This window comes from Bactrocera oleae, chromosome 5 (assembly GCF_042242935.1).
Source record: "Bactrocera oleae isolate idBacOlea1 chromosome 5, idBacOlea1, whole genome shotgun sequence".
Classification (NCBI taxonomy): Eukaryota; Metazoa; Arthropoda; class Insecta; order Diptera; family Tephritidae; genus Bactrocera; species Bactrocera oleae.
In genome coordinates this window covers 15,218,435-15,245,383 of record NC_091539.1, presented here as the reverse complement: position 1 = coordinate 15,245,383, position 26,949 = coordinate 15,218,435, and the positions used below count along the sequence as shown (strand labels likewise).

The 26,949-nt window shown below is 34.0% G+C and overlaps 1 protein-coding gene and 1 non-coding gene across 2 annotated transcripts; one reads left to right on the top strand and one right to left on the bottom strand.

Moving 5' to 3' along the window:
* Window positions 1-395: 395 nt before the first annotated feature.
* On the bottom strand, window positions 396-8,830 carry LOC106617492 (uncharacterized). The gene is made up of 3 exons (XM_014234714.3): window positions 8,138-8,830; window positions 2,735-2,894; window positions 396-2,677 (listed from the first exon to the last, which is right to left on the bottom strand). Exons 1-3 carry the CDS (start codon window positions 8,394-8,396, stop codon window positions 1,978-1,980), a joined length of 1,119 nt encoding a protein of 372 aa, XP_014090189.2. The 5' UTR covers window positions 8,397-8,830; the 3' UTR covers window positions 396-1,977.
* A 16,731-nt stretch (window positions 8,831-25,561) lies between these two features.
* On the top strand, window positions 25,562-25,633 carry TRNAM-CAU (transfer RNA methionine (anticodon CAU)). The gene has a single exon. It is a non-coding gene; the product is annotated as a tRNA-Met (tRNA).
* Window positions 25,634-26,949: the final 1,316 nt, after the last annotated feature.

Genomic DNA, 26,949 nt, shown 5'->3' with positions numbered 1-26,949 from the left:
ATCACATCTGAAATTTTTATTTACATCCTTTTTTATTTATTTTAAATAGCACATTATTTAATTTTTTTAAACCATATTTCTAGCCAGCTTGAATATCGTCAAATAAAATAAAATATAAATTAACTACATATAATAAAAACCAAATACATTATTTTTTCTTCGATTGAATTCCCAGTTATGCCACTGCTATTATTTCAAACACAGTTGTACATATTTGGCTCATGAGCCTCAATTTTTTTCATAGAAAAAATTTTATACGCTTATATTATTGCTAATATCGTTAGCCAAAGCTAAGCTAAAGTTAATTAGTAAAATATGACTACATTTTTATACTCTCGCAACATCTTGCTACAGATTATAATAGTTTTGTTCACTTAACGGTTGTTTGTATCACCTAAAACTAATCGAGATAGATACAGAGTTATATATACATTATATATACTTGTACATGCAACCGTCCTTGCAAGCTACATATGTTCCTTGATACCCAAGAGTGGTTTGTAATGCAGATGAGCGAAACCGGACAACAGCCACGCCCAAGACAAATCTTTAGGATAGTAGCAGTGTATCTTTACGTCTAAAATAGATCAAATCGGGTGAAAACTTAGAAAAAACCCTAACTATTCTAGCAAACTTTATGCCGAATATGTCGGTCAGTGTGTGAGTTACTTATTTATAAATTGCTTGAAAATATGTTCTCAAGTATACCTGAGCAATGCCAAAGGTTAATGCAACAACAACAACTCTATATAGTGATTTCCGACTTTTTAGCTGACTTTAAATCGTTTGAGTTGGTATATTTGTGTGATATTTTAATGAAATCAGGACAAGTTTGCCTAAAAAATTATGTGGCTTAGCGCTGAAATTGTTGGTGACCTTGGTGTAAACATCATATCTCTAATATAATCAATCCCGTTCCCTAGTTGACGTTTACCATATATATATTAAGTTTACACTCTTCGGTTGTGGTTAGATAACATATATCTCATTTGAAGATGATTTCAATATAATTTTAGTTGAAGCGAAGTAAAATATATGAATAAAACTAAGGAAGTCTATGATCTATAAAATAACCAAATTTTATTGTAATCCAATCACTTTTTCTTCGAATAATGAATGTTGAACTCTTTCGCAACATTTTTTAATATCTAGTTTTGCGACACCTGAAGGTATTTCCTCTGCTTTGATCCGTGCAAGTTGCACGAGTATAAAATGTTCGTTTACATCCGAACTTAGCTTTTCTTAATTGTATTATTAAATATTTTTCAAAAAAAAAACATTTAACCAAACCAATTCCACTTTGCTCACAAGTATTTATAATGGAATATTTAATACCATGAAACTATAAATAAAACTTAAGGCGATATTTGTCAAAACATAAGGGTATATGCATTTACAATACACAGAAGTGCTAGCATAGGCTAATTAGGAATGTAGGCCCGCATATTTTTCGGCATCGACATTTAGAATTTAAAATTTGTTTTACGTAAATTTTTGGTTAAAATGTTCTTTTGTAGTGCAAAATTCGGATTATGACAGTTAGTCACTTAAGTAAACAGTTACTAACTACGTCTTGAAATTGAAACGCACTGTATTTTTGCGAATTCAAGTTTTGATTCACAGTGCAAAGAACAATCCAAATATGCATATTTGTATTAACATAACTTTCATTATTACTTTAAACAAAAAATTATTTCAACAAATTCGTTTTAATAAAATAATTAAAATTTTCAAAATTTAATAACGGCAAGACTGTTGAGTTTATACTGTCTTAAGTCACTAAATGTCCAAGTGAATACTTGACTTATATATAATCGTTTGGTACAAAGATGTTTACGAATTTTTCGAAACAGCTCGAATTGAGAAAGGTAACGCTAAACTAATTTTCTAAAACGATGTGAACACTAAAACTATTTAATAAAATATTAATTGAAAATGAACACGCGTTATATTAAATAAACTGTAAGCTCGCACGATTCATTGGCTTTGATTAGCTCTTGCGATAGCCGTTACAATTTCCATTTTCACCATCATTTTTTTTGCCGCTGGCACCCGTTTTAAGTCAGAAACCAGCGATAGTAAAAACATGCGATCCTCGTCTTGCGCTTCGTAGTCGCTACGTTCGCGATGCTCTAAACTGCTCAACAATTGCAGTATTTTGGCTTGTAATTCTTTGGATGAATCTTCCGATTCGTGCCGGACCCTTTTACTAATAGGTTCATCTGCAGCTGTGTCATTTGCAGGTAATGTTATTGATTTTTCTATATCTTTAGCCTCCTTCTCAGTAGCCTCTGAATTAACTCCATTTTCGTGTTCCATACACAAGTCAACAGGATTAATAAATTCACCGCCTTTGAACTGTGCAAGCGTACAAAACTCTTTGTTCCATGACGAATGAATAGATTCGTCATTTTCGGTGGCTGGTACCACTTCAATGCCATTGGTAAAATGATTCCCAACATCGACATTTACAAACGGGGAAAATGTTTCTTGCGAAAATGTACCATCGGACGTGTCCATATCATCGTACTGAAAGCCATCTTGTTTAATAAATGGCTTAATATCGCATTCTTCAGTTAAGTCAATCAAGTCGTTTAGACTATCTTCATCTTGTGGCTCCTGCTCAACTACCATTGTGCTGGTGTAACATTCCCGTAATCCCATCTCATCAGCTAATCTATAAGTAAACGTAATATTTAGTTCTAGAAAAACATTACACTAAAATAATAAATACCTCGCACAATGTGAGCTTTTGATGTGAGGTATCAAGAACTCGAGTTCAGCAATAATCGGACTTTCTTTTTTTCGGGAATAATTTTCAAGTGTAGCATTCTTTTTGACCTCGCGGGAAATTGAGTCTCGAAGAGTTTTCCAACGTCGGCGTACATTTGTACCTGTAACATAAAAATTGCATTGCGGTTGATGTTGAACTGGAGTCAATATGAACAAAAAATGGAATAAGAGTCTCTCCTTTTTTATGAGAACATGAGACCAACCCCATAATGTATTGTAAAAAAGTGTCCATTTAAAAACTTTTGTTATTATTTAAATGGTGAAATCGGATAATAACCACTTTTGCTACATCGAATACAGGTCATGTGGAGAAAATAACCGACACACATTTGGACAATTCTTTTAGGAACTTATAGGTCACACACTTTGAAGTTTAGATATTTTGTCGAGCTTTGCCTACATGTTAAGACTCTATGGTAGTTGTTAGGAAATATTGTTGGTGTTGTTGTAGCAACGGAAAATATTATTCGGATACATTTGACGCTGTCGAGTTGACATTGCTTGGGTAAAAATTCGTCCGTTCCAGTTATGTAGACCCCACTCTCGTTGATCGGTGACTGCCGAGAAAGATGAACAAAATTGATTTCACGGTCACAGACAATTGGGAACGCTTCACAAGCGGCACCAACATACCTTCCCAATAGCTGTGCACAGATTGTTTTTGCTGTAGCAACGGGAAAATTTCGCCGCGCCTTTCTTTGAAAAGATCCCCAATGAACAAAGGAGAAAAAACTGAAGACATTTCGGTGTTGGGCCGACAAGGACTATTTTGTGTGGAAAATCGGAAGGGTGGTCCGTTGGGCTTGTCAAAAGCATTTGATACAGTCAACCATACAACGCTACTTGAGGACATCGAACATACCACGCTCTTTGCAGGACTGAAGAGGTGGAACATGAACTATCTGTGCGGACGTCAATCATTGCTACTTTTAACCTCGAAACAATCTAAATGAAAAAAAATTCAACAGAGGTTTCGCAAGGTGGTGTCCTCTCCCCGTTAGTGTTTAATTACTACATCTCGGCGCTCCAATAACCACCAGAAGGAGTTTCAATTAACTCATACGCAGATGATTGCACGATAATGACGTCAATTCTCGCTTCTTCACTGCTAGAAGCCTATAACTGCCAAATCCACGGCCACCCTATTTACCAACTGGGCAAAGGAGTACAAACTGGATCTTAACATTTTCGTCGGTGAAGTAATTTTTACCGACGATAAATGATCGGTAAAACATCGGGGTGTACAATTACAATTTTTGAACTTTAAATACAAATATCACAAAAACATATAAGTCTGAGGAAGGTATATGTATAAGTATATACATTTTTTAATCCTTTAGACCTCCTTTATACGTACATACCATCAGATCGGGGCGCCAAAAAAATCGTAAATGTTCCCAATAAATTGAAATTATGTGGTGTTGTGTAATGTATCCCGTTGGATTGCACTGAATAATCTATACTATATATACTATATAATATATATACTATATAATATTTATACAATATATATAATATTATAAATGCGAAAGTCCGTTTGTTTGTTAAGCTTTCACGCAAAAACTACTTAACAGATCATCATGAAATTTTGTACATATACTCTTATAGGTGTCAGAATGAACATAGGATACTTTTTATTACAAAATTTATAAATTTTTTACGAACTATTAAAAAAATTATTTTGGAAGATTATATATGTTTGGAAAATAAATTTGAAAATTTTGAAATTGAAAAAAAAAGTTTGGCAGAAATGATTTTTTGTCGAAAAAATTAAAAATGAAAAAAAACATAAATGTATAAAAAAAGTAAATCAGAGAAATAACACAAATATGGATTCGATGCGAGCGAAGCCGCGGGTAAAAGCTAGTATAAAATAAATTAAAAACGAAAATAAACGATAAAACTGGAAACAAAAACGAGGAAAAAAATGTTGTTGCAAAGTACTTCAATCTATTATACAGCTTAGTCCTTTGTTATGCCCTTAGGGATAGTTTAAAATATTTCCTTTTCCTCCTAATATATGCAAATTGGCTTCATTTCCATGCTTTATAATTATTTTCCTTTAGTAGATTTTATGCATCAGCTGATGAGTGTCAAACTCTAGAATACCATATACAAGGTGAAATTCAAAAGTTTCAGGACTTTTATTAAAAAACGAATATTATTTGTTTTTTTTTTTTAATTTACTGGTCGCCTTCAAAATAGCCTCCTTCCGCCTGAATACAACGTTTTGCACGTTCAAGAAGGTTATCGAATGACTTTTTTAGGTCATTTGTCGGTATAGCGTTAAGGATGGCGGTCGTCGCCTTTTGGATGGCATCAACGTCAGCATAGCGGTTTCCTTTCATGGCCAAATTTAGTTTTCCGAACAAATAAAAATCGCAGGGTGCCATATCAGGCGAAAAGGGTGAATGGTCGATGATATGAATGCGATTTTTGGTAAAAAAATCTGTCTGATTCTGAGGTCTTTTTCGTGTTGTTTCAAAGTGTGCGGGACAAATCGAGCACAAACCTTTCTGAATCCCAAAAATGGATTTGAATATATTTGAAATATTCTTAAAATAACTCGAAATCACAGACGAATACAGGTAAACTATTTTTAATAGTTGGATTTTAGTTTTGAGCTTTTTTATTATGAAAAAATATAACTAAAAAACTAAATGTGGGAAAAATCAGGTATACAAATAGTACAGTGGAAGCATTGGTGAAAAACAAAAGAGAACAACTGATTTCTGCGTTGCAACTACTGGCATAACTTTTGACAAATTTGCTTTATCACAGGCGGTAAGTACGAAATTGAGGAATGGCGGTGACTGTTTGTGCTATAAGTGATCCGAACTCTACAGAATTCTGCCGCTACAACAACAACAACAACTAAGTTACTTGAAAAATATATGCAAAGTGTGTTGAATATATATTTATATATACATGTACTTATAAAATTATTGAAAAAATTAAATTTCCGCTCACGGAAGTTGTAGTCTTCGCGTCAAAATAAGACAATTTAAAAAAAAATTTTAAAAAATTTAAAAAGTTTTTAAAGCCTTTTGCTTAAACTATACATTTGCCAAAAATATATGTAAGTGTAAAATTCAAAATTCGAAAAATACATACTTAAAATTGTTTAATTTTTCTTAAAATCTGGGACGGTATACTAAAATTTTCCCATATGCTTTTCTAAAATTTACCCAAAATTTTACTATTGTAATTTAATTAAGTTATTGGTAAATGTATAGTTTGAGTCCCCAAACTAAGGAGGCCTCTAAAAGTAATTTTTTTTTAAATCGTCTTATTTTGACGCGAATATTACAAGTCCGTGAACGGAAAGTGAATTTTACAGAATTTCTTTTGCGCCGAACTGGCGGCCTTCTGCCGCGCTTCAAAAAAATAACCCTGGTCGGTCAAAAACCGGGGTGTTCCTAATTCAATCGCGTCAAACTCCCTTCTGTACTGGCGGCTTTCGTCCGCGCTTCAAAACAAAATTACCCTGGTCGGTCCAAAACCGACCGGAAAATATAAAAGAATTAATTTTAATGTATCACAATTTTTTTTTTTAATGCATATGTATTAAAAAAATTTAAAAAAAACGTTGGGAAAACTTTAGTATACCGTCCCAGGCTTTCGGGGATAAAATGGGTATGGGCGGAGAAAGGAGATAATCCAGATCAAGAATATATATATATATATATTTAGCCGCGGGAAACTTATGGTTTTGGAGATATTTACGTTAAAAGTTGAAAGTGTCAACTATTTAAAGTACGCAGTTTTTCGATTTCAAATGAATTATACACTTATATTTTCCACTTTTATATCCACTAACACTTCACTAATTCGTTTGTACACATTTATTTTACATTATATAGTGCAAAAATAGTTTAATTCAATAATTAAATTATTGTTAAATTCAATTAATTCTGACAATAACAAAAGGGTTGCAAAATGTCAAATAACCAGTGTTACCTTATCGATATCTTTTGCAATTGAGCTGAAAGAAATTAAAACAGATAATACCCTAAATACAGGAATCCAAGACCTAGAGAAATAAACTATTACAGAGCATTGATGTTATGTATTACGTTATACCCTCCATGACAATATTACTTTTTCTTGTAGAACTTCTTTTTGTGTTGGCAGCCTTCGGCCGCGTTTCAAAAAAAATAACCCTGGTCGGTCCAACACCGGGATGTAACAAGGTCTTTTCGCGTAGAACTCCTTTCTGCGTTGGCGGCCTTCGGCCGCGCTTCAAAAAAATAACCCTGGTCGATCCAACACCAGGGTGTATCAAGGTTTTTTTGCACAGAATTTCTTTTTGCGTTGTTTCCTGCATCTAGAGTATAATCTCTCTGTTTATTTTATTTTTCTTCGTTTACAAAATGTATTAGTATGGCAACACTGGTGTTTTGTCATTCACAACCATTTTGTTATTGTCAAAATTAAAAAAATTGAAGAAATATTTAAATATTGAAATAAAGCTATTTTTGCAGCATCTAATATAAAAAAAATTTCTAAAAACGAATTAGTCAAATGTTAGTGGATAAAAAAGTGAAAAATATAAGTGTGTAATTCATTTTAAACCGCAAAAATACGTACTTTAAATAGTTGAAATTTTCAACTTTAAACGTAAATATCTCGAAAACTATAAGTTTCCGCAAGCTATATCTATATATCTTCTTGATCTGGAGGATCTCCTCTATCCGCCCATACCCATTTTATCCCCGAAAGCCTGGGACGGTATATTAAAGCCGACCCAAAACGTTTTTTTTTTAGGCCTCCTTAGTTGGGGGACCTAAACTATACACTTACCAAGTTAGTTAATTTTTAGAAAATTTCACGACTAATTAAGTATGTGTTATATATTGATACAATAGTCAAGTTAATTAAGTGAGAACTCAAGATAAGACATATTATCTGTAGAATATTGGTATTTACACATTACTAATTCTAAATATCGATAACAAAATACAAAACGTATGTAGCAAATTATATTAGATATGCACTATTTGTAGCAGTGGTTCTCCGTCAACAATTGATTAAATGCAAAAATCCATGTCGGTTGCAATTCATTATCGAGTGTAAAGTTATCGTGTAATCACTATTACTACCCTTTAGCTGATAAGCCAACCATAGTATTTTTTGTAGAAAGATGAGGAAGGGCGAAGCGTGCGTCAATAGGAAATTAATTTTGTTACAAATTCATATGTTCTAAATTTTCACAATCAAAAATGGGTATTATTTTTACCTACTTAGAAAAAGTAATGCTATCGGCATATAAAATGCATCATACTAAAACACAAACACTATATGACCGAGTTTGTTTTGTGCACATACATACATATATACTTACGTATGCAGTCTTGATGGTGGGGTTTGTATGAATCGTAAAAAGGAAATAATGCTCTGTAAATGCGCTCCCAAATTATCTCTTTGTGACTCTTGTCATTATAGCCGTCCGCAAAACTGTTGTACAATACTTCATAACTACGAACCAATCGTATCAATTTCATTGAATTTATTTTCACAATCACACCACTGCCTGAAGCCTTGGTACAATGTATTTTTCCTTGGTTACTCGAGCTACCGTGAACTGCTTCAGATGCCTCCATTTTCACAACGCACCAGCACACAACAAATAAATTTACGTACTGAATTAATACGCGGCGCAGCTGTTAGCTGCGTGACTATTAAGCCCGTGACACTATCGTTATCTCGCTTACACCTGCGGTGATTGGAGTGTAAGAAACCATAGCTACCGAAGCAACATTTCAAACATATGTAAATTTATATGTTTTCGGAGAATCAACCGCGTACAGCAATACCGCTTAGAGCTGCGGCAGGGATATCGAACACCATATGTCAACTTGTTCCAAGTATCAACATAAGCGTTTTTAGATTTATAACGAAACAAAACAGGGTAGTACAAATGAGTTCGTCTTTATGCAAACAAAATGTTTCAGTATTCATGCATTTAACTGGCTGAGCTACATACATTTCTATCAATGGTTAAGTGTTTTCCATTGCAATATAACATTAAGGGATACAAACATATGCTGTTGAAATTGTGTATTATACTCAAGTAAAGCTTTTCTTGTGAATTGTACGTCATATGCTTGGATCAACTTAACATAACGTGGTGTTCAGATGCATAAACACAATGTGGTGCTCGTATACATAGCTATATTACTCAGCATCTAAAATGAAGTTGCTATTATGTTCGCAGAAAAGAATTTAATTATGTATTTGGTTTAAGAGGTGCAAATGTTATCAGCATTTTTTATTCCGAGATATGTTGTTTATTTTAAGACATAAATTGGTTTAGCAAGACTTGCTTAAATTTTCTTGTTGTTCGTGACATCCATTGTACTAACCTACAAGTAACAATACGCGCTTCACGGCTGCAGCAGTGTTGCCACTTGGGAAAATCTTTGGGTACCAAAATGCCTAACAAAACCTACCTACCTGTTGCAAAATTATCAAATTTTCTTATCAAAACATTGTGTTTGATTTCACTTCACTTTTAGAAAAATATGTACATAAAAATAGAGGTCAAATAAAGTAAGCTACATACTTTTCCTTTTCTTCAATCTAATTGAATATTTTTAACCACTCCTTACGAAATTCCCACATTCGTCACTATAAAGTTTATCTAAAACTATCTGAGCGGTCGGCAATCAACCGCACTGTTTTGAGGTCCAAATTCCAAATTAAGAAAAAATTAAAAGGGGGGTTCCGCAGGGTTGTGTCCTCTCCTCGATACTGTTTGACATCTATATTTCGAGACTGCCTCCACCACCAGAGGGAATTTCCGTCAAATGATCTGCAGATGATTATATGATATTGATGTCGTGCAATGTTATCGATGGCATGTGTTTGAAAGTAGCCCAACACTCTGACCGTCAAAGGCCCTAAGATTTTAGACATTTAAGTACAGAGCCGCACCAAAATCATCAAGTCGCTATCCAGCAGCTACTGGGGAATGGACAAAGAGTCGTTGTTGGTGTACGTTGCCAGTCTTCTCCAAGCAGGTTCTCCTGGGATGATTTCACAGAAACAGTAGTTGGAGTTAGTCCACCAGCCATAGCAGTTGTAGAGATCTAGTTGCCCAATAATTTAGAGTGATCCTTGCGCAATTTCGTTCTAGATACTGTAGCAGGTTAAACTCATACTCGTCCCTTCTGAATAACCCGACATACCAAACATATGTCCTTCGTGAAATGAGGTACCGTATGAGTATAAACACCTTTTTGTATGTTCAATGAATCCCCCACATCCCTATCCCTACAACGACCGGTGTGTTTTACGTGAGTACCTGCCGGCGACGGCCTTACCTCACTGTGCTCAAAGCACAACGTATCAAAACAATGCGTTGATTACCGCCTCAAATAATACGAGCTATTTGTCCGTTTTCAGGTACGGAACTCAGTTGCTTGTGTAACTTTTTTTTTGAACTGAAAATTCAGTTCTTTCAGCACTTAGGCTTAAACCACAGCCACCACGAATCTCCACAAAGGGCCGAACCCAATGAGCAGATTGGTCCGAAGTCCAAGGGCATTCTGCTCCCCGTGGTACTAGAGTGGAGTCTCCGGTAAGACTGTGTAGCCGAAGCTACAGCCAGTTGAGCTCCCCATTACTCAATGACTGGTGACAATTGTCGCTTGAACTTCAAATGTCTTTTTATTTGGAATCTCATTTAAAGTCTATAATATCAGTTCAAGCTGAGTATTATAGCACCATTTTTGACATTATTCCTATGCTGATATTTCTAGGCAAGGTAAAATAACAGTCATAGTGCATTTGGCTTTTAGTCGCCTCTTACGACAGGCACTGAGGTGAATTTGATGACAATCATTTCGAATCTTACAACTTAAACGGCTCAACAACATTGGCAAGTTGCCAATTGACATGTCGCAAAAGTTATAGTTTTCATTTACCTGACGTTGATATCATTTTGTTCGCTTACTGCGGAAGTTTTAGGTACTCTATTGTTATACCTAAAAAACCAGTTGAAAGTATAATATTAACAATTGTTTAAAGTAAAACTGAATTATTTACTTGCCCAGATACTTATATATACCTAGATATCAAATTTTTGGCACTCTCAATTTTTTTTCACAGTTTCAATTATAGTTAGATCTCTCATTTTCACACATTGAGCAGGTTCCCATTCATGACTTTTTTTTAGTAAGTATGAATATCAAACAAGAAGGTCTGAAATTTTACGACGACAAGCGATTGGAATTAAGATACACACGTTCTTATGGGTCTTGTTATTTAGACAGCAGCACGACTTCACGGCAGCAGATTTGCAGTTGTCGCTGTCGCTAAATTAACACACCAGTTTAAATTTTGCCAAATACAATGGGCACCTGTAGTTATACCACAAATATGTAAAATGTAAAATTATTCAGATTTCTAACAAATCTATTGCTATTTTGCCAACAAAAGCACAAAATAGTACTGATATTATTGTTTGTAATTAGAACTAATAACTTAAAACAATGAATCGATCAATTTACTTATATTTTTCTACGACAACTTTCACTTTAGACCAGGGTTGCAAATAATACATTAAAAAAATAATTGAATTACCATTTGAATTAAATGGTAATTAAATTTTTTTTTTGGAATCCCAAATTTTATACGTAGACAATGAGAATGATAATCGGAAACGATAAAAGTAGACTAGGTCTCCAACTAATATTTTTATTGAACAACACTTTACAATTATTTAGATGGTATACACATATTAAAAAGTTTCACTTTAAAAACTGAAAACAATATTTTATAATCGTTTAGTCATTTTGATCCATATTTAAATTTTTTTCAATCATTCTATTATCAGTTCCATCTTCATCATGAGTTTCACAGTTTATCAATGTAACTAAAAATAGCAAAATTGAGTATTTTCACTTAATGAGAAAAATAATGCTAATTCCAATGTTAAGAAATGTACGCTTACAGATTCGTTTATTTACAATGCACAAACGACTCTGCATATAATTTATAAATATTCTAGTTATATTCATACATATATATGGTATCACAGGACTTAAGTATTATATATAGTACATATACATATAATATATTTATTTGCTTTGGTAATTAAAAGCTTTGATAATATTTGAAAAGACCAAGCGGTCGCACATATGCTCATATATTATATATATAAATATATGTATATAATTATGTGTGCATCGAAACAAATATGAAAGAACACATACTTTTTGTATATTTGTCTACCTGCAACATATGTATGTATGTAAATATGTACACTAATTGCTTCATGTGAAATCTCACGTTTTTTGCTTTCATGTCAAAGAATCAATATGTCGAAGGACTGACGCGACGACAAATCGTCACAACGTTGTGTTATTGGTAAAAAATCCGAGCTGTGTCGAAAACAACAAACGAACGATCGCCGATTGTCACCGCTTCCCTTGCCGCTCTAACAGCTTTGCTAATAAACCATCGTAAATATATATGTTTATGTATGAGCATGCATATATGTATATCGACGCAGATTTTTGCGATCCATGTAAAAATATTTTGAATCGACAAGAGCTATGTTGCCATTTTTGTCACTTTTTTCTGTGTTTGCCGGGTTGACACTTTTTCCTTCCAGAAGGAACATCAGAAAGTTGTTCAACTTGTGATATTTAGCTTTTGCCATCGTCGCGAAAAAACGGTTGTGGGCAAACGCATGCTCGGGAAGATATGTATATTGACATCGTCGAGTACGACGAATATTCGCCGTCGCCCGTATTGTGTTTATGCTATCATGTGTAATTAGAACCATCACTGGATCCCTTTAAATAGCTTTTGTATGAAAATAGTGTGGAAAATATTTTCTAAAGCTGTTTTTTAACTAACAACATAATTATTTATAATTTTACTAGTATTAAAAAAAAAATATTAATGAAATATATAAAAAAAATTTTATATTTCTGTTATAAACAATCAAGAACTGATATATCAAACAATAAATTGTTTACATTAATTTGTTCTACAAAGAAAAAATGTAATTCCTACTCTATATTAAAAGACATAAAATCGTTGATTTTTGCTTCATACGTTTGTATTGTGACGAACACGGTTGATAGAACAAAATCGAATCGACGATAAATTGTCAGAAGCAACTAGACAGCGAATTCGTAGTTATCAGAAGGTTCTAGAGGCCAAGTTTAGTTAAAGATCTAATATATAAAGACAGCCAGATTGTGCAGCACATACAGTTCTAGTTAGAGTGTGGTTGGTTTAAGAGCAATTAAGATATAAGCAAGAAGTTGTAAGCTCGAATAATAAGTAGTTAAGCGTTAAGTTATTGGAATTAGAAATGAAGATAAGTGTATAGCCATTAAATTGGGAATTGTAGGGATCTTTTGTTCTATTTTGTTTTAATTTGGCCAATGTTGCCATTGTTCAATTTGTATTTACGATTTTTTACTGATTTGTTAGTTGTAATTTTTTATAATGTAAAAGCTCAAAACTAAAACTTATCTTTTAAAAATAGTCTACATATTTATAAATACATTTATTTGACTGTAATTTTGAGTTAGTTTAATAATATTTCAAATGTATTTAAGTTAATTTTTAATTACTACAAAATAGCAAGACTGGCAATCCTGCGTTACAAGAGAGTAATCATCTCACTCGTTTCTACGGGAAAAATCTAATTTTCGCGGATATCCTACCGTACGGTCTACAGTTATAATTGAGGTCGTATCAGCTGATTCGGTCTACGGTTTGCGTCGGTAACTGCTCCCAGTATAAGGTTTTCATTAACCCATACGCAAAAAATAGACATTTGGTACGGATTGCCCCTAAATATTCTACTACTAATTAGGCTCTTGGCATGGGTTGCCTGCTAATATTAGTACTAAAACTTCCAAATGCCTAAAATCTGCTATAGCGTGTTGCCGTGTTTTGTTTTAAATCTTTTAACTTTATGAATGTTTTTATTACATCTGTAAATATTATTTATTACATTGTTTTGATTATTATTATTGTTGATCCTGATTTGTTCCTGATTTCTTATATTTATTTTTATATGTGCTGAAATTAATACAAGTAGATTGTTTTGACTTGTACTTGTTAATAAATACAATTGAATTGTACATGATTTTATATATTCATTTTGGTTTTTGTTTAAATTATTTCAAGCTGATTATTTCGACTTATATTTTTAATGTAATTACTATTCATGAACTGTATTTTATTTTATGTTTACATACATATATTTTTTGTCATATTTGTTATTATATGTAGATTGATTTCAAACTGTACATATTATTAATATATGAATATAGGCTATCTGGGAAACCGAACACCAGAAATATCGATAGCGCGCCTACATTGCAACCTCAAAATTGGAATTAGGAAAAACAATAAATTTTTGTTTTGAAAATATTCTTGAAAGTTTTCAATAATGTTTTCCATTACAAATATTTTTCCCGAAAAAGTCATCACTTTATTTATGTACATCTCTTTGTCGAAAAAGTCAGATTTCGATCAGATGATCTCAGCTGTTTAAAATTCTTGGAAAACAGCTGATTCTTTTGTTACTTGGACGATTTATACAATGGACGAAATAACATCGCGTGTAGCTAAGCCGGTAAGTGAAATGTGCCCTGCACGAAATTTTATGTAATTATGAATGTTTTATGTGTTATGGATTACATTTTGTTTTTTACGTTACTAAAGACAGTAATATGAAATGTTTTGGGGTCCAATATATTTATTATAATCGTACAATGTATAAAATAAATCAGGAAGCATGAAATTATTTGTATGAAGGAAGAATGAAAAGGATTCACAAAATTTAAGGTAACAGAGTTCTCAATGGGTGTCTTAAATACCGTGCTCGCCTAGATGGTGTTCACATGGGGATTCTTTTGTCGCCCATTATCGCCAAATTCATTTTTGGTGTCGCTCTGTGCGTTCACACGAAAATAGTCCAACAACTCCATTTCATAAAATTTTCATAAATGTTTGTGCGGTTCGGCTAGGCGATACTTAGATCCTATTGCATAGTTTATTTGTATATTGGTATGGTGGTCTTATATTTTGCTTACCAGGAATTACCATGTACGTGTTAGAACAATATTTAGAATAGAAGAAAATCTTATGACGGGAATTCCCTAATCCATCAGAATGTATTGAATATCCGCTATTATTATTTTTAAGGCCAAATGTATGACGGGAATTTCCTAATTATTGGGAATTATTGGATTTGGCTGGTTTTTTTGTAGTTTTCTAATACTCTGTATAAGGTTCTAACGAAAAAAATATTAAGAAAATGTCTCAGAAAGATTGAAAAAATACATTTAATTTTGAATATTTTAAAAAACGCGCGTAACGAATGTCATCGGAAATGTGGTTACTTAATTAAATTCTATAGCCTTCTCAGTTATGACGAGACCAGGGAAATAAGGATTCATTTTTATATGGAGGATATTATAGATTCCAGTTTAAATTGAATAGGTACTCATACCTAAGATAGGACAACTGTCAACTATATAAAATAAAGTAGTGCATCAAAGCTACGCTATGGCGGTACAAAGTTCGCCGGGTCAGCTAGTATTTTATGTAAATATAAAAAGTAAAAGCAACTCAATTTTTATTAAAATTCATTTATATATGTATATAATTTTACATTTAATACTGCTAAATGTTATTAAAAATTTAAATTAAATATTTTTGAGTATCTAAATTGTCACAATTTTCAAAATATTTATATTATTCTATGCATATTTGCATATTACATACAAAAAATTGATAACGAAATTCAAATTTTCGAACAAGAATACGCCACTGGCGGAACGGTCTCTTCGTCTTTCCTTTCGTCCCCTCGCCCACAAAAAACCGGTTTGGGCGACAAAAGACTCCGTGTACGAACTAGGATATACACAGTCACAGTTCCTCTCATGATGACCAATACTCTACAATAATCAAGGATGAGATACAGCGTTACCGTTTTGTTGAGATCGGACCAATATTGGTAGTTTCATTTGACTTTGGTTGCTTGGTTGGTATGCATAAGGTTTTGGTAATCAATATTTTTTATGAGATATGTGATAAAAGTTAATCTGAAGATTTGTTTGCTTAAAATTGCATACTTTCTTGTTTGCTATTCGTACTCACCAAAAAAAATAGTCATAAATGGGAACCATCTGCTTAATGTGTGGAGAATTAGAGATTTAACTATAATTGAAACTGTGAAAAAGAGGTGGAAAGAGTCAATAATTTGATATATTCGCGAATTTATTGAACTTCATATTTACATTAAAATAAAGAAAAAGAGGCTTATTGGCAAGAAAATACTTAGTTTTACTTTGAATAATTGTTAATATTATACTTCGCAACTGTCGAGCTCTTCATCTGCTATGTGTGGTGGTTTGACTTCAAGTACGCCAATCACTGAGATGGAGTCGGTGAAGATGTTGATGGCTCCACTGTGAATGGCGGTCAGTGCGTGTCTGAAGTTTGTTGCGTCCGTTGTCTGGTCGACATACTGTTATGCGAAAACATCCCGGTGAAACTGCTTATAGTGGAGTGAATTGTGTTCCTTAAACGGAAGCATGCACTATGTAGCTGCTCGACAGGAAGCATCAAGAGGCATACTGTAACTGTACGGAGAACAGTATTCCGACACGTCTGAAGCTTCTTCGTCTGCATTTCACTATATCCATGCGATCATATGGTTGCAGCGTAGTTGATGACCGGCCGGCCGATTGCCTCGTATGTTGGCAACAACGTTTCTTTGTCTTTTCCCTAGGAGCTGCTGGTTACTGACTCGAAATGATATTAAAATTCAGTCTGTACCTCTTGGTCCAGTTGGAGTATGTGGCTCCTGTGGGTTTATTGGGGGAGAGTGTCAGGCTCCTTTCAGAAAAGAAACGAAAAAGATTGGTAAGATAGCTGTTTGATTTCGAGCACATGTCATCGATTCCATTGCCTGACGTCAATAGTACAAATATATGCATATGAGATCATTGAAATTCCCTCTGGTGGTTGAGGAAGTTTCGAAATATAGAAGTTGACCAGTAGCGGGGAGAAGACACGACCCTTCGGAGCCCCCGTTTAGTTCTGCTTAACTTAGTATTTTGACTTCGAAACAGTACGACTGATTGCCGACCGCTTAGATAGTTCTTGACAACTTGACAATCTTTTGTAGTGTTGAATGCTCGCCTGACCTTCAAAGAGAAAATTTCCTAGGGAGCGGTTAAAAAAAGGAAAGGTGTGCATGTAGTTAAGTTTAATTGAGGTTATGGTAATAAAAAGGTAACCAAAATGGTAACATATGCATTTGTTAGAGATAACAGATGGATAACCAACAGAGTAACCGATGAAAATAAAATACTTGTTACTGCTAAAAAATGGGTAACAAATGTACTAACATTTTTGTATGATAGAGGTAACAAAAGCAATAACCCTTAGGATACAGTTGTAATGAGTAACACATATGTATGTAGATAATCCATTCACTAACACATGCGAATAGCAGAGGTAACACACATCTGACATATTCATATTCGGTAACAAATGCATTTGTTACATCTAACAGACTGTAAACGGATTCGGTAACCAATAAACTATACTATACTGCTAACCAATAAGGTATACATAGAAGAGGTAGCATAGAAAATGACAACCTGTCATAAATGTAACTGGATAGAGCGAGAAAGACATTGAACATCCAATGGGCAATTGGTTACTTTTTTCTCACTCACTGCATAAAAGTAACAAATTTTTTAACTTATGCACAAGTGAACAGGCAGGTACAGCAAATTATAAAATTTGGGTACACCATAGGAATTTTGTTCACCCCAACTCAAAACAAAAAAAAATGTTACCGTTTGGCCCACAACCTTAGAAAACAAAATAATATGTCAAGGGAAATGGATATATTGACCAGACCATTGTTAAGACTTATTTAATATTATCTCCACATGAAAGCCTACTATCAGTCAACTGGTTATCTATGCGCAGATCCTGTGGGTTCTGCAGTGGCACGCGGTCAACGGCCATGAAAGTATCCTTTTTGCAGATGAAAAAGTTTGCACTGTTGAAGAAGTTCTTAATATGCAAAAACTTTCAGAGTCGCGAAAACTGTTATTCCAAGGGTTCAACGTGGTCACCACCCAGCTGCTATAATGGTTTGATGGCGAGTCACCTCTCAAGGCGGTACACCACTTCATCTTTGTGAAAAAACGAAAAAAAGAACTGGGACAAAGGTGTGCCAGCAGGATGTTTTAGAAGGTATGGTAAATCAATTAAGAAAGACTCTCTTCGATTGAGACCAACAAGGTTTTGCTCCAGCACGCATAGCACCACCTAGCAGTGGCTTAAAAGCAATATTCCTGGTTTCATAACTGCAGACGTTTGGCTGGTTGAATGTCCAAATTTAAGTCCATTGGAGGTCAAAGTTGAAGAACATAGCCTGAGAATAACACACAGAAGTTTTCTTAAACAATTTTTTGTTCAAGTAGAGTTGTCGATACCAATAGAAAATGTGCTTGCCTCTATTGATAAATGGCCGAATTGTTTGAGGGTTTGTGTGAAAGAAAAAGGTGACCATTTCGAATAGAATTATGTACATCGCTTATTCAATATATGCATTACTTAATAAAATTATCTTTATTAGAAAACATATTATATTTTGATTTTTATAATGGCTTGAACTTTAATAGAACTTATGGTAGCACTATTTACAGAAAAAAACTATTGCAGGAAACATCCCAATTACATAACATCGTTTAATCATCCATTTTAGTGGCAATAATGTTTTCAGCAGATAAAAGTATCTCTATTAAAATTACTAAAATTTTTTCGCAAAACATTTTCCAATAAATAAATAATACATAATTTCTGCATTTCTACATCTATTTAGTAGAAACTGATGAATGCGTAAATGTCTGAAAGCAAGTTTTTTAAAAAATAAAATAAATAAACATTTAAAGATTGAATACCTTTAAATTTTTCGCCGAATAGATGAGATACTATGGTTTTTTGAGATTACGAAATTTCATGTTACAAGACAGTTTTAAGATTTTAAGATTTTGGTTTTAACTCCACCACATTTCACGAATCGGGTGAACTTATTTTACATTCGATTGTGAGGATTGGACTACGACCTGAGGTCCCCTCTTATCACATTACTTCATTAAACCCAGTTGCGTTAAGGCTAAGCTTAGGGGTCAGAACCGCAATTGATCAGTAGAATTTGCTTAAACCTTTTCGGGTTGTATCCTTGCAGAAGTAACTTTGCAGGGCGAAGTCCAGGCAGTTGCAGTCAGCAACGTTTCCTATTTATTCCTTTCTTCCTTCTGTAGCTCTTCCCTACTGGATGGTATCCACATCTCAAGTAAGAAAGGTTCTGGTCCTATTGGCTTAGCTGTCGCTACTTTTTTAAATAGAAGGTCGCTGACCTCATTGTTTTTTATACCGATGTGTCCAGGAATTTTTCGTGCCAAACTTATTAACTTTTTTAATGCTTTCAAGTTGTTGATTTAATTTCTAATGATGGTCTAGTAACAGCAAAGAAAGTTTTATCTGAAAAGTAAACATATTTCCCCAGAATAAAATAAATAAATACCACTTAAAACGAATTTTATTTAAGCTTAAAAATTTCAGAAATTTCAAAATTTATTATTTTACCTAATTAACAACCAAAACTAATTTCAGTATTAAAATGGAGGTACAAGGTTGCGAAAATGATGCAAAGAAAAGTAAATAAATTTTAATTTTACCTCGTAGGATACCCCTCACCGTCTAGGACATTACATGGATTCCACCAATTTTTCCTCTTAGTTACAAGCAATTCCGTCCACTCTACTTGCAAGACTTGTTTCAAGTCGGCTTGGTTCCGAATCTATCGTTCCAAATCTAACCAAAAATTCTCAATTTACAATGACGATATTGCAGATAGGTCCAAATGAGTCAACTCTGGATTTGTTTGTTGGCGAGCTTCCAGCGGCTTAAAGTCTTATTTAAATGCTTCTTTGCAAACTTCAATATTGTGCTCCCATTTTTTTGTTTTTATGTTTTTTTATGAACTGTGCGTTTTGATTTCCGGAAGATTTTTCCTCCAAAAAATTCTTCCCCTTCGTTGCTCAAAGCTGCACCACGTAAATGGGGATTTACTCGAGTTTTCCACACATATCACTTTCAATAAATTAATTAAAAACAGGTTTATTTTTATTTGTGGCACAACTTTCACAAAGATCGCTTTCAATGATATACTGAACAGTTCGTTGGCTAAACTTAACCATTACTGCACTATACGAATTTTGAAATCAATATGTTAAAAGTATTCATTCATTCAGGTCATAGTGATCAGACTTACTCCGAAACAACGTTTGCAAATCGTGCAAATTTATTACCAAAATAATGGTTCGGTTACCTCCTTACTGGACCGTGTCGTTAACTGTTAACTTATCAGCACTATTTAGAGAAATTAAGTTGAGAGGCGAAGTGCAAACCTAGCCTGTTAACTTTTGAGCTGATTGGAATGTGTTGCGGAGCGAGCAGTGACAAAGTAAAACCACTCCTCTTAAACCAGGGTGTTATGCGGACCGTGCCCATTGGTTGGTTTGCAGCTAGGAGAGGTATAATAATCCAGCTGTATCAGAACGGTGCCATCTCGACAACGGGCCGAATCGAGATGTAACTGTAGTCTTACTGAGGCATGCCGCGCTGTCGCAGCGGACTAAATATTTCGTCTATAAATATTTTGACCACAAAGTGTGCTCCGTAATGCTAGTGGTCGTACAAAAGAGATGAAGAAAAACATCAACAACGCAAGAAGAAAGAGCAGAAGCGAAGCGGTCAGACGGGACAAACTACGGAATCTATTACCGGAAACCGCAGCTCTCTTCGCCCTATATGTGCCACCAGTCGAAGGGCCTCTGTACGAAGAAGCGAAGGCAGTCCTTCCCTCGCCGAGCTGTCTCGGGAGAGAAGTACAGTAAGACAAAACAACACTCGCTGCGAGCTCTCGATACCAACAAAGAGGAATCGGAACAACATCCGAACAAAAATAAGAATAAAAGGGACCCAGAGAGCGAATCATCCTCTATAATTTCAAATCGGAGAGACGAGGTATACGAAAAACACCGCCGAAGGAGCACTGAACGCGAAAGCAGATGAAACGGTTCTGGAACTGATCTAACCAGACGTGGCGAAAACAGAAGTGTCAAATACAACTCTCCTGGCAGCAACCAATCTTCGACGGTGCGATCATTCATCAGTGTTGAGAGAACCTCGAATCCAATGGAAAGAAATAACAACGACAAAAAGCATAGAGACGAGCAGGAATCATAAGATAAATAAGGAATCTGGAAAGGGGTATCAGCCCAGAATCCGCCCGAGTCTAAGCAAAAAAACAGAGCAAGAGGATCAGCCGCCAGGCACCTGGAAGGGTCCGCTGTCGCGAACCAAAAGACCATAAGGCCAGGCCAGGAACACAGCTATGCTAAGGCTATAAAAGTGGTCAGGGTGGCCGTGCTACCGAGGGACTTCCCAAAAGAGTTTCTGTCCCCGGAAAAGCTGACCGAAACACAAGAGGCAATAATGTATAAGGCGCTGAAAGGCTGGAAAAGCCCATTGGTTTTCTCAGGAGTAACATTTAGGCCTGGGCTACTCATCTCTGCCTGCAAGGACGACTGCACTGTTGAATGGCTAGCAAAAGTGATACCAACCCGTACAGCTAACCACAATAGGCGGCGAAGAAATACCCCTATACTATTAATAAACATGAATAAAGCCATGAGAAGTCTTAGAAAAACCGGCTAGGCAAAATATAGAACGTTATTTGACATAAACCTAAACAGAAATGAACTAGCAAACAAAGCAAAAAATGTCCAAGAAACTAGAACAGAAGGTAGAGGACCTAAATAATAATATAATCGAAGCAATTAACGCTAGTTGCAAACTCTCAGATCCAAAGAAAACGAAAGACGCTCAATGGTGGAACACACAACTAGCTAAGGAAAGGAAAGAAGTCAGGAAATACTTTAATAGAGCGAAAAGAGACGGTAACTATGAGAAATATAAATCTAAGCTAAACAGCTACAATAAAGAAATATGGGAAGGCAGACGATCACACTTCAGAACTTCTGTGAAAGCATTTCATCAATACCAGAAGCAGGTAGGAAAAGGAAATAAAAAGATAGGCACTTGAGATAAAGCACGAGACGCCGGCGCACATATTACTGGAATGTGATGCGGTAATCAGAAGAAGGCTCGCGCATTTAGAACGTACGCAGCCGAAGCAACATCATATTTAAACCATCAACCCCTTAAGCATCCTGGCGTTAATAAGAGATTTGAGGCTAGATGAAACAATATGAAAACAGTTATTCGGTCAACATAATCACAGAATCGGTAATTCGAGCAACCAATTATTCCAGCACTACTCACATGTATAGCATTACTTATTTGGCATTCCTGAATCGTTGTCATTAACGGTAAATTTTGTGCATCATTATCACTGTGAGCTTGTAAATTTCTGTACATGTATATGGTGTAGATATGGAGTTGTATATATAGATCAGGTCCATCCGTCCGTTCATGCAAACTGTAACTTGAGTAAAAATTAAAATGTCTTGATAAAACTTGGTACACATGTTCCTTGGAACCATAAGAAGTTCGGTATTGTTGATGGGCGGAATCGAACCACTGCCATGCCCCCAATCGAGAACGTATAAATTTCCATAACTAAACCAAAAATTAACCGAATCGCAATAGGAAGGGCATCTGAAGTAGACCTCGAATACCAAGAAATCTAATCTGAAGTTTGAAATTTTTTTAAAAGTGGGCCGCCTCCAAATTATATTAATATACATATCTTATAAACCACTAACACTATATTAACTGAATTCACTCTGGACAAATCCTTTTGGCACCTCCTTTCACACAGTGGAAATTGGTAAAATCCGGTGATGACCCCTCCCGCTCCCCATATAAAATACCTACTAAAAGGGCGTGGCAGGTTTGGTGTATTACATTATCCAGATATAAAAATTAGTGGAATCGAACTACAACCAAGCCTACCATTCATATATAACTATATAAATCGAGAGCCAATGACGTAATTGAAATAAAATTTTGCACAAGTAGTGTCTTGTAGGTATTTCAGCTTACGTCTAAAAATTGTCGAAATCGGACTATAACTTTTCAAGGCCCCAGAAAAATATAAAGATTTTCGAACTTCCGGTTAACTTTATATCGCATATATATGTATATATAAATATATTTTTCTAATGCTGTGTATCCTTGTGCCTAAAATGGATAAAATTGGGTGAAGTCGCTTGACTTCATACCTGATATGTATATTGCTCAATCAACTCTTTCTGGTAATGATATGTCTTAATATCAAAACTGAGTAAAATTGTGTCAATCCATTATCAAAATTAAGTAAACGTATAATATTGAATATACTACAGAGTAATGCCCAAAATTTGTGAAATCGGTCCACAAATTACCCTAGCTAACTTATACTATCTATACATCCTATACCGGATATATACTTATATATCCTATACCGGATATAGGATTTTCTTCAATTTTGATGTGGCTTAATGCTGAATATGAATGAAATTGTTCTAGATCTTTTTCTTAAACCTCTAATCCCTAATATATTGAATTCCGATCACCTGGTTGATGTTCACCTCAATATGTACTTTATATATTAAATTTAGCCCCTTTGTTTGGGTTACATGTATCTCCCCGGCTTTTTACCTTGCAAATTTTGATAGAGTAAGTGATTTGTGTATTTATGTGTAAAATTTTTTTAAATAAAGATAATATTTCATTGTTTTTTATTTCGTTATTGAATCACTTTAAGTATCAACAAAGCGGTACGTGGGTCTTCTGGCATAAACTTGCAGAAATGACATTCTAATGTTCATGTATTTGCTAAATTTAATGGACCACATAAGCTTGAATTCTAAATATTGCTAATCAAATGACTTGATTTTTTTTCTAGATTGTTGTCAGTTTTTCTAACTTTTAACCAGCAGCGGTCTTTAAAAAACTTGCACTAGTAAAGAATACCGAGCTGGCCAACTTTGGGACATACATATACTTCGCTCTGTAGCCCTCTCCATCCGCCTCGTATATGACTATTACATGAAATGGAGCGTCGTTATAGACCAAGTTGAGACGACCTTTCACTGCAAGTACTTCTCTTCCATTTTCATCTATGAGTACCTTTGTTTCTTCCGCACGGTTACCGCCTTCGGGATAATCTAGACTATTGTTTGCGATAAAAGAAGAATAGTTTCAACATTTTTGATTGAAATATTCGAAACATACGAAAGATTGAATTTGTCATCGATTGGCATTAGCTTAAAATTTTCTTGATTTATTGTGGGCACCAACTCAGCAAGTTTTGGGGAATCTCGTAAGACCTCAGCAGCAGAAAGAGCGACGCAAATCACAAAAATTCCAATCGTAAAAAGTTTCATCTAAAAACATTGGTTCATATTTGTAAATTTGTTTAATTAGCGTGTGTATATACTGCTGTTTAACATACATATATGTACCTTACGCTAGTTGTGCAGTTTCCGGAAGTTTAGTGGGAGTCCGGACCGTCTGATGCTGCGAAAGACACTGATTCTTTTGAATAGAGCTCAAATTGATTGCTAAACTGGCTTTATTATGTACATATACGAAGCGAATGTATAATTCAAACATACATATAGACAAAATATACAAATCTCTTGGAAGCCATATTATACTCGTACACTAAAAGAATGCAGAGACTATTAATAAATAATGATATGATAAAATTTTGATAAGTTTTCATCAATCAAGGTGCATGGGTCGCTGCCTTCTACATTAACAGTCAGCGCGTTTTATTGGTTTATGTTTTATGTTACTAAGCTTATTATTCATACAATAATCAATCAACTCATTAAATAGTATTTAAATAGTTGAGTTAATTTGATTGGTTGTCCGTGTGAACACCTTTGAGTTTTACCTAATACATATGCACTGTTCAACCTTTTGAACGATTCGCTAATCTAATATATTTTACATGTTCTTTGGCGCATCAGTTAATCACTAAAATTAAAATTTGCTTTTGACTTTACAGTTCGTGTTATACAATGAAAAGGTACGGCTGGGAGCCCCTTGATTAAAATGCCCATCAGCCAGCAATCTATTTGATGTATCAGACATTAAAAACTGTCTTGAGTTCAACTTAATTGGCTAGTTTTATTTTATTTTTTTGGTGTTCAGAATGTCATGAGAAAACTCAAAATTTACTGATTAAATTTTCACGATGATGGATGAAAATCCAACACTACATGATTGAACAATTCAATACCTTTTAATCTAGGTTATGCAAGTACTATTTTAAAAACCCATATCTTAACTAATTTCTGTCATTTGGTTGAAAAAAAATGTGTAAATATGTGTACTATTATATTTTCATGTCATATATGTTAGATGCTCTTTACACCTTTAATTTTAGTTATTCATTTTTTTAGTTAAGCTACAAACATATATTTATATAAACAAAATCCATATGTGTATAAGCATATATACTCCTTCATACATACATATTTGCAATCCGAACTAAGCATTAACATGCTAAAGTTATTCGTTACATATTTGCATAGCTATCAGGTATTTATAAAAAGACTCATAACACATACTATGTATGTCTAGCGAAAATTGGCATTGATTGTGAGTCAACACATTCCTCTCAATTATTATTAAGAGCTCACTTAACATGTATGAGTCATTTGAAAATTTATATTTGTGAAGCAGAGTGGCGCAGTGGAAGCGTGCTGGGCCCATAACCCAGAGGTCCGAGGATCGAAACCTTGCTCTGCTATAAGCGAAGAAAGATTTTTTACTTTAATTATTATTATTTTTTTTTTCAATTTAATTTTACATTTTTACAGTTAACATTTGATAAGTTTTTAAGAAATATTGTCATTTTTAAAAGATATTGTCTTATTTTTTTATGACTGTCATATCAGCACTGTTGTTGTTTCCCATGCAAAATTGCAATATGACAAATACAACAGGACTAGGTATGTTTTTTGAGTGTGCTATTTTATCAGCTGTATCTGTTTTCTTTTTTTATTGTTGACGTTTAAGTGTCTAAAATTAAAAAAAAAAAATAAATTTCATCAATTTCTTTAATAATATGGAAGGAAGCCACGAGATTTTTTACTTTAATTATTATTATTTTTTTTTTCAATTTAATTTTACATTTTTACAGTTAACATTTGATAAGTTTTTAAGAAATATTGTCATTTTTAAAAGATATTGTCTTATTTTTTTATGACTGTCATATCAGCACTGTTGTTGTTTCCCATGCAAAATTGCAATATGACAAATACAACAGGACTAGGTATGTTTTTTGAGTGTGCTATTTTATCAGCTGTATCTGTTTTCTTTTTTTATTGTTGACGTTTAAGTGTCTAAAATTAAAAAAAAAAATAAATTTCATCAATTTCTTTAATAATATGGAAGGAAGCCACGATATCCAGGTAAATTAAGATGAAGAAAAGTGAAATATATAAATATTTTGTTGTTTCTGTTATTGCAATGTGAACCAAAATACCGGCGGTTCAACATATAGAAGCTTTAATTTATTTTTGTCACTTTCTCGTGGCATTTTTACATTTTTAATTTTTCACTACCAGCTGGTGAAGTGAACAAATATTACACAATATGACATACAACAGTTTAGGGGTGCTCACAAGTGTCGTATTTTTTAAGCCTATTGAAATACGACATAAGACGAAGCTTGTGAATTGCCTAATTATGTTTTCAATAAACCATGCGCACAGTCATATTTTTGGACAACAATTGTTTGAAATGAAAATTAATATATAAATCTTGTTTGTATATGGTATAAGAACGATTGATGAATTGATCGTGACGTTAGTGTTCAAGTAAGCAGTTTCTAGTCACTGTTTGAGACATTTTGAGGTAAAGTCTCAATTTATGTAACTATTTACGATACAGTCTCCAATATTTAGTCATAAAATATTGTCTCAAATTTGTCAGCTGATGGTAAGCTGGTCACAAAAGTAATAAGAGTTCTTGTTTTCCATTTTTCCAACTCAAACACGTAAAAATGAAAAAAAAAACTATTGTGATACAATGTAAACATTTTATTTTTATTGGTAGCAATGT

What these genes read in the sequence shown, in the direction of transcription:
- LOC106617492 (XM_014234714.3), bottom strand. Translation starts at nt 8,396, where the DNA reads ATGGAGGCATCTGAAGCAGTTCACGGTAGCTCGAGTAACCAAGGAAAA. An exon ending in CCACCATCAAGACTGCATAC is followed by an intron (nt 2,895 to 8,137) that starts GTAAGTATATAT and finishes TTTATGTTACAG; the next exon opens with GTACAAATGTACGCCGACGT. An exon ending in AAAAGCTCACATTGTGCGAG is followed by an intron (nt 2,678 to 2,734) that starts GTATTTATTATT and finishes GTTTACTTATAG; the next exon opens with ATTAGCTGATGAGATGGGAT.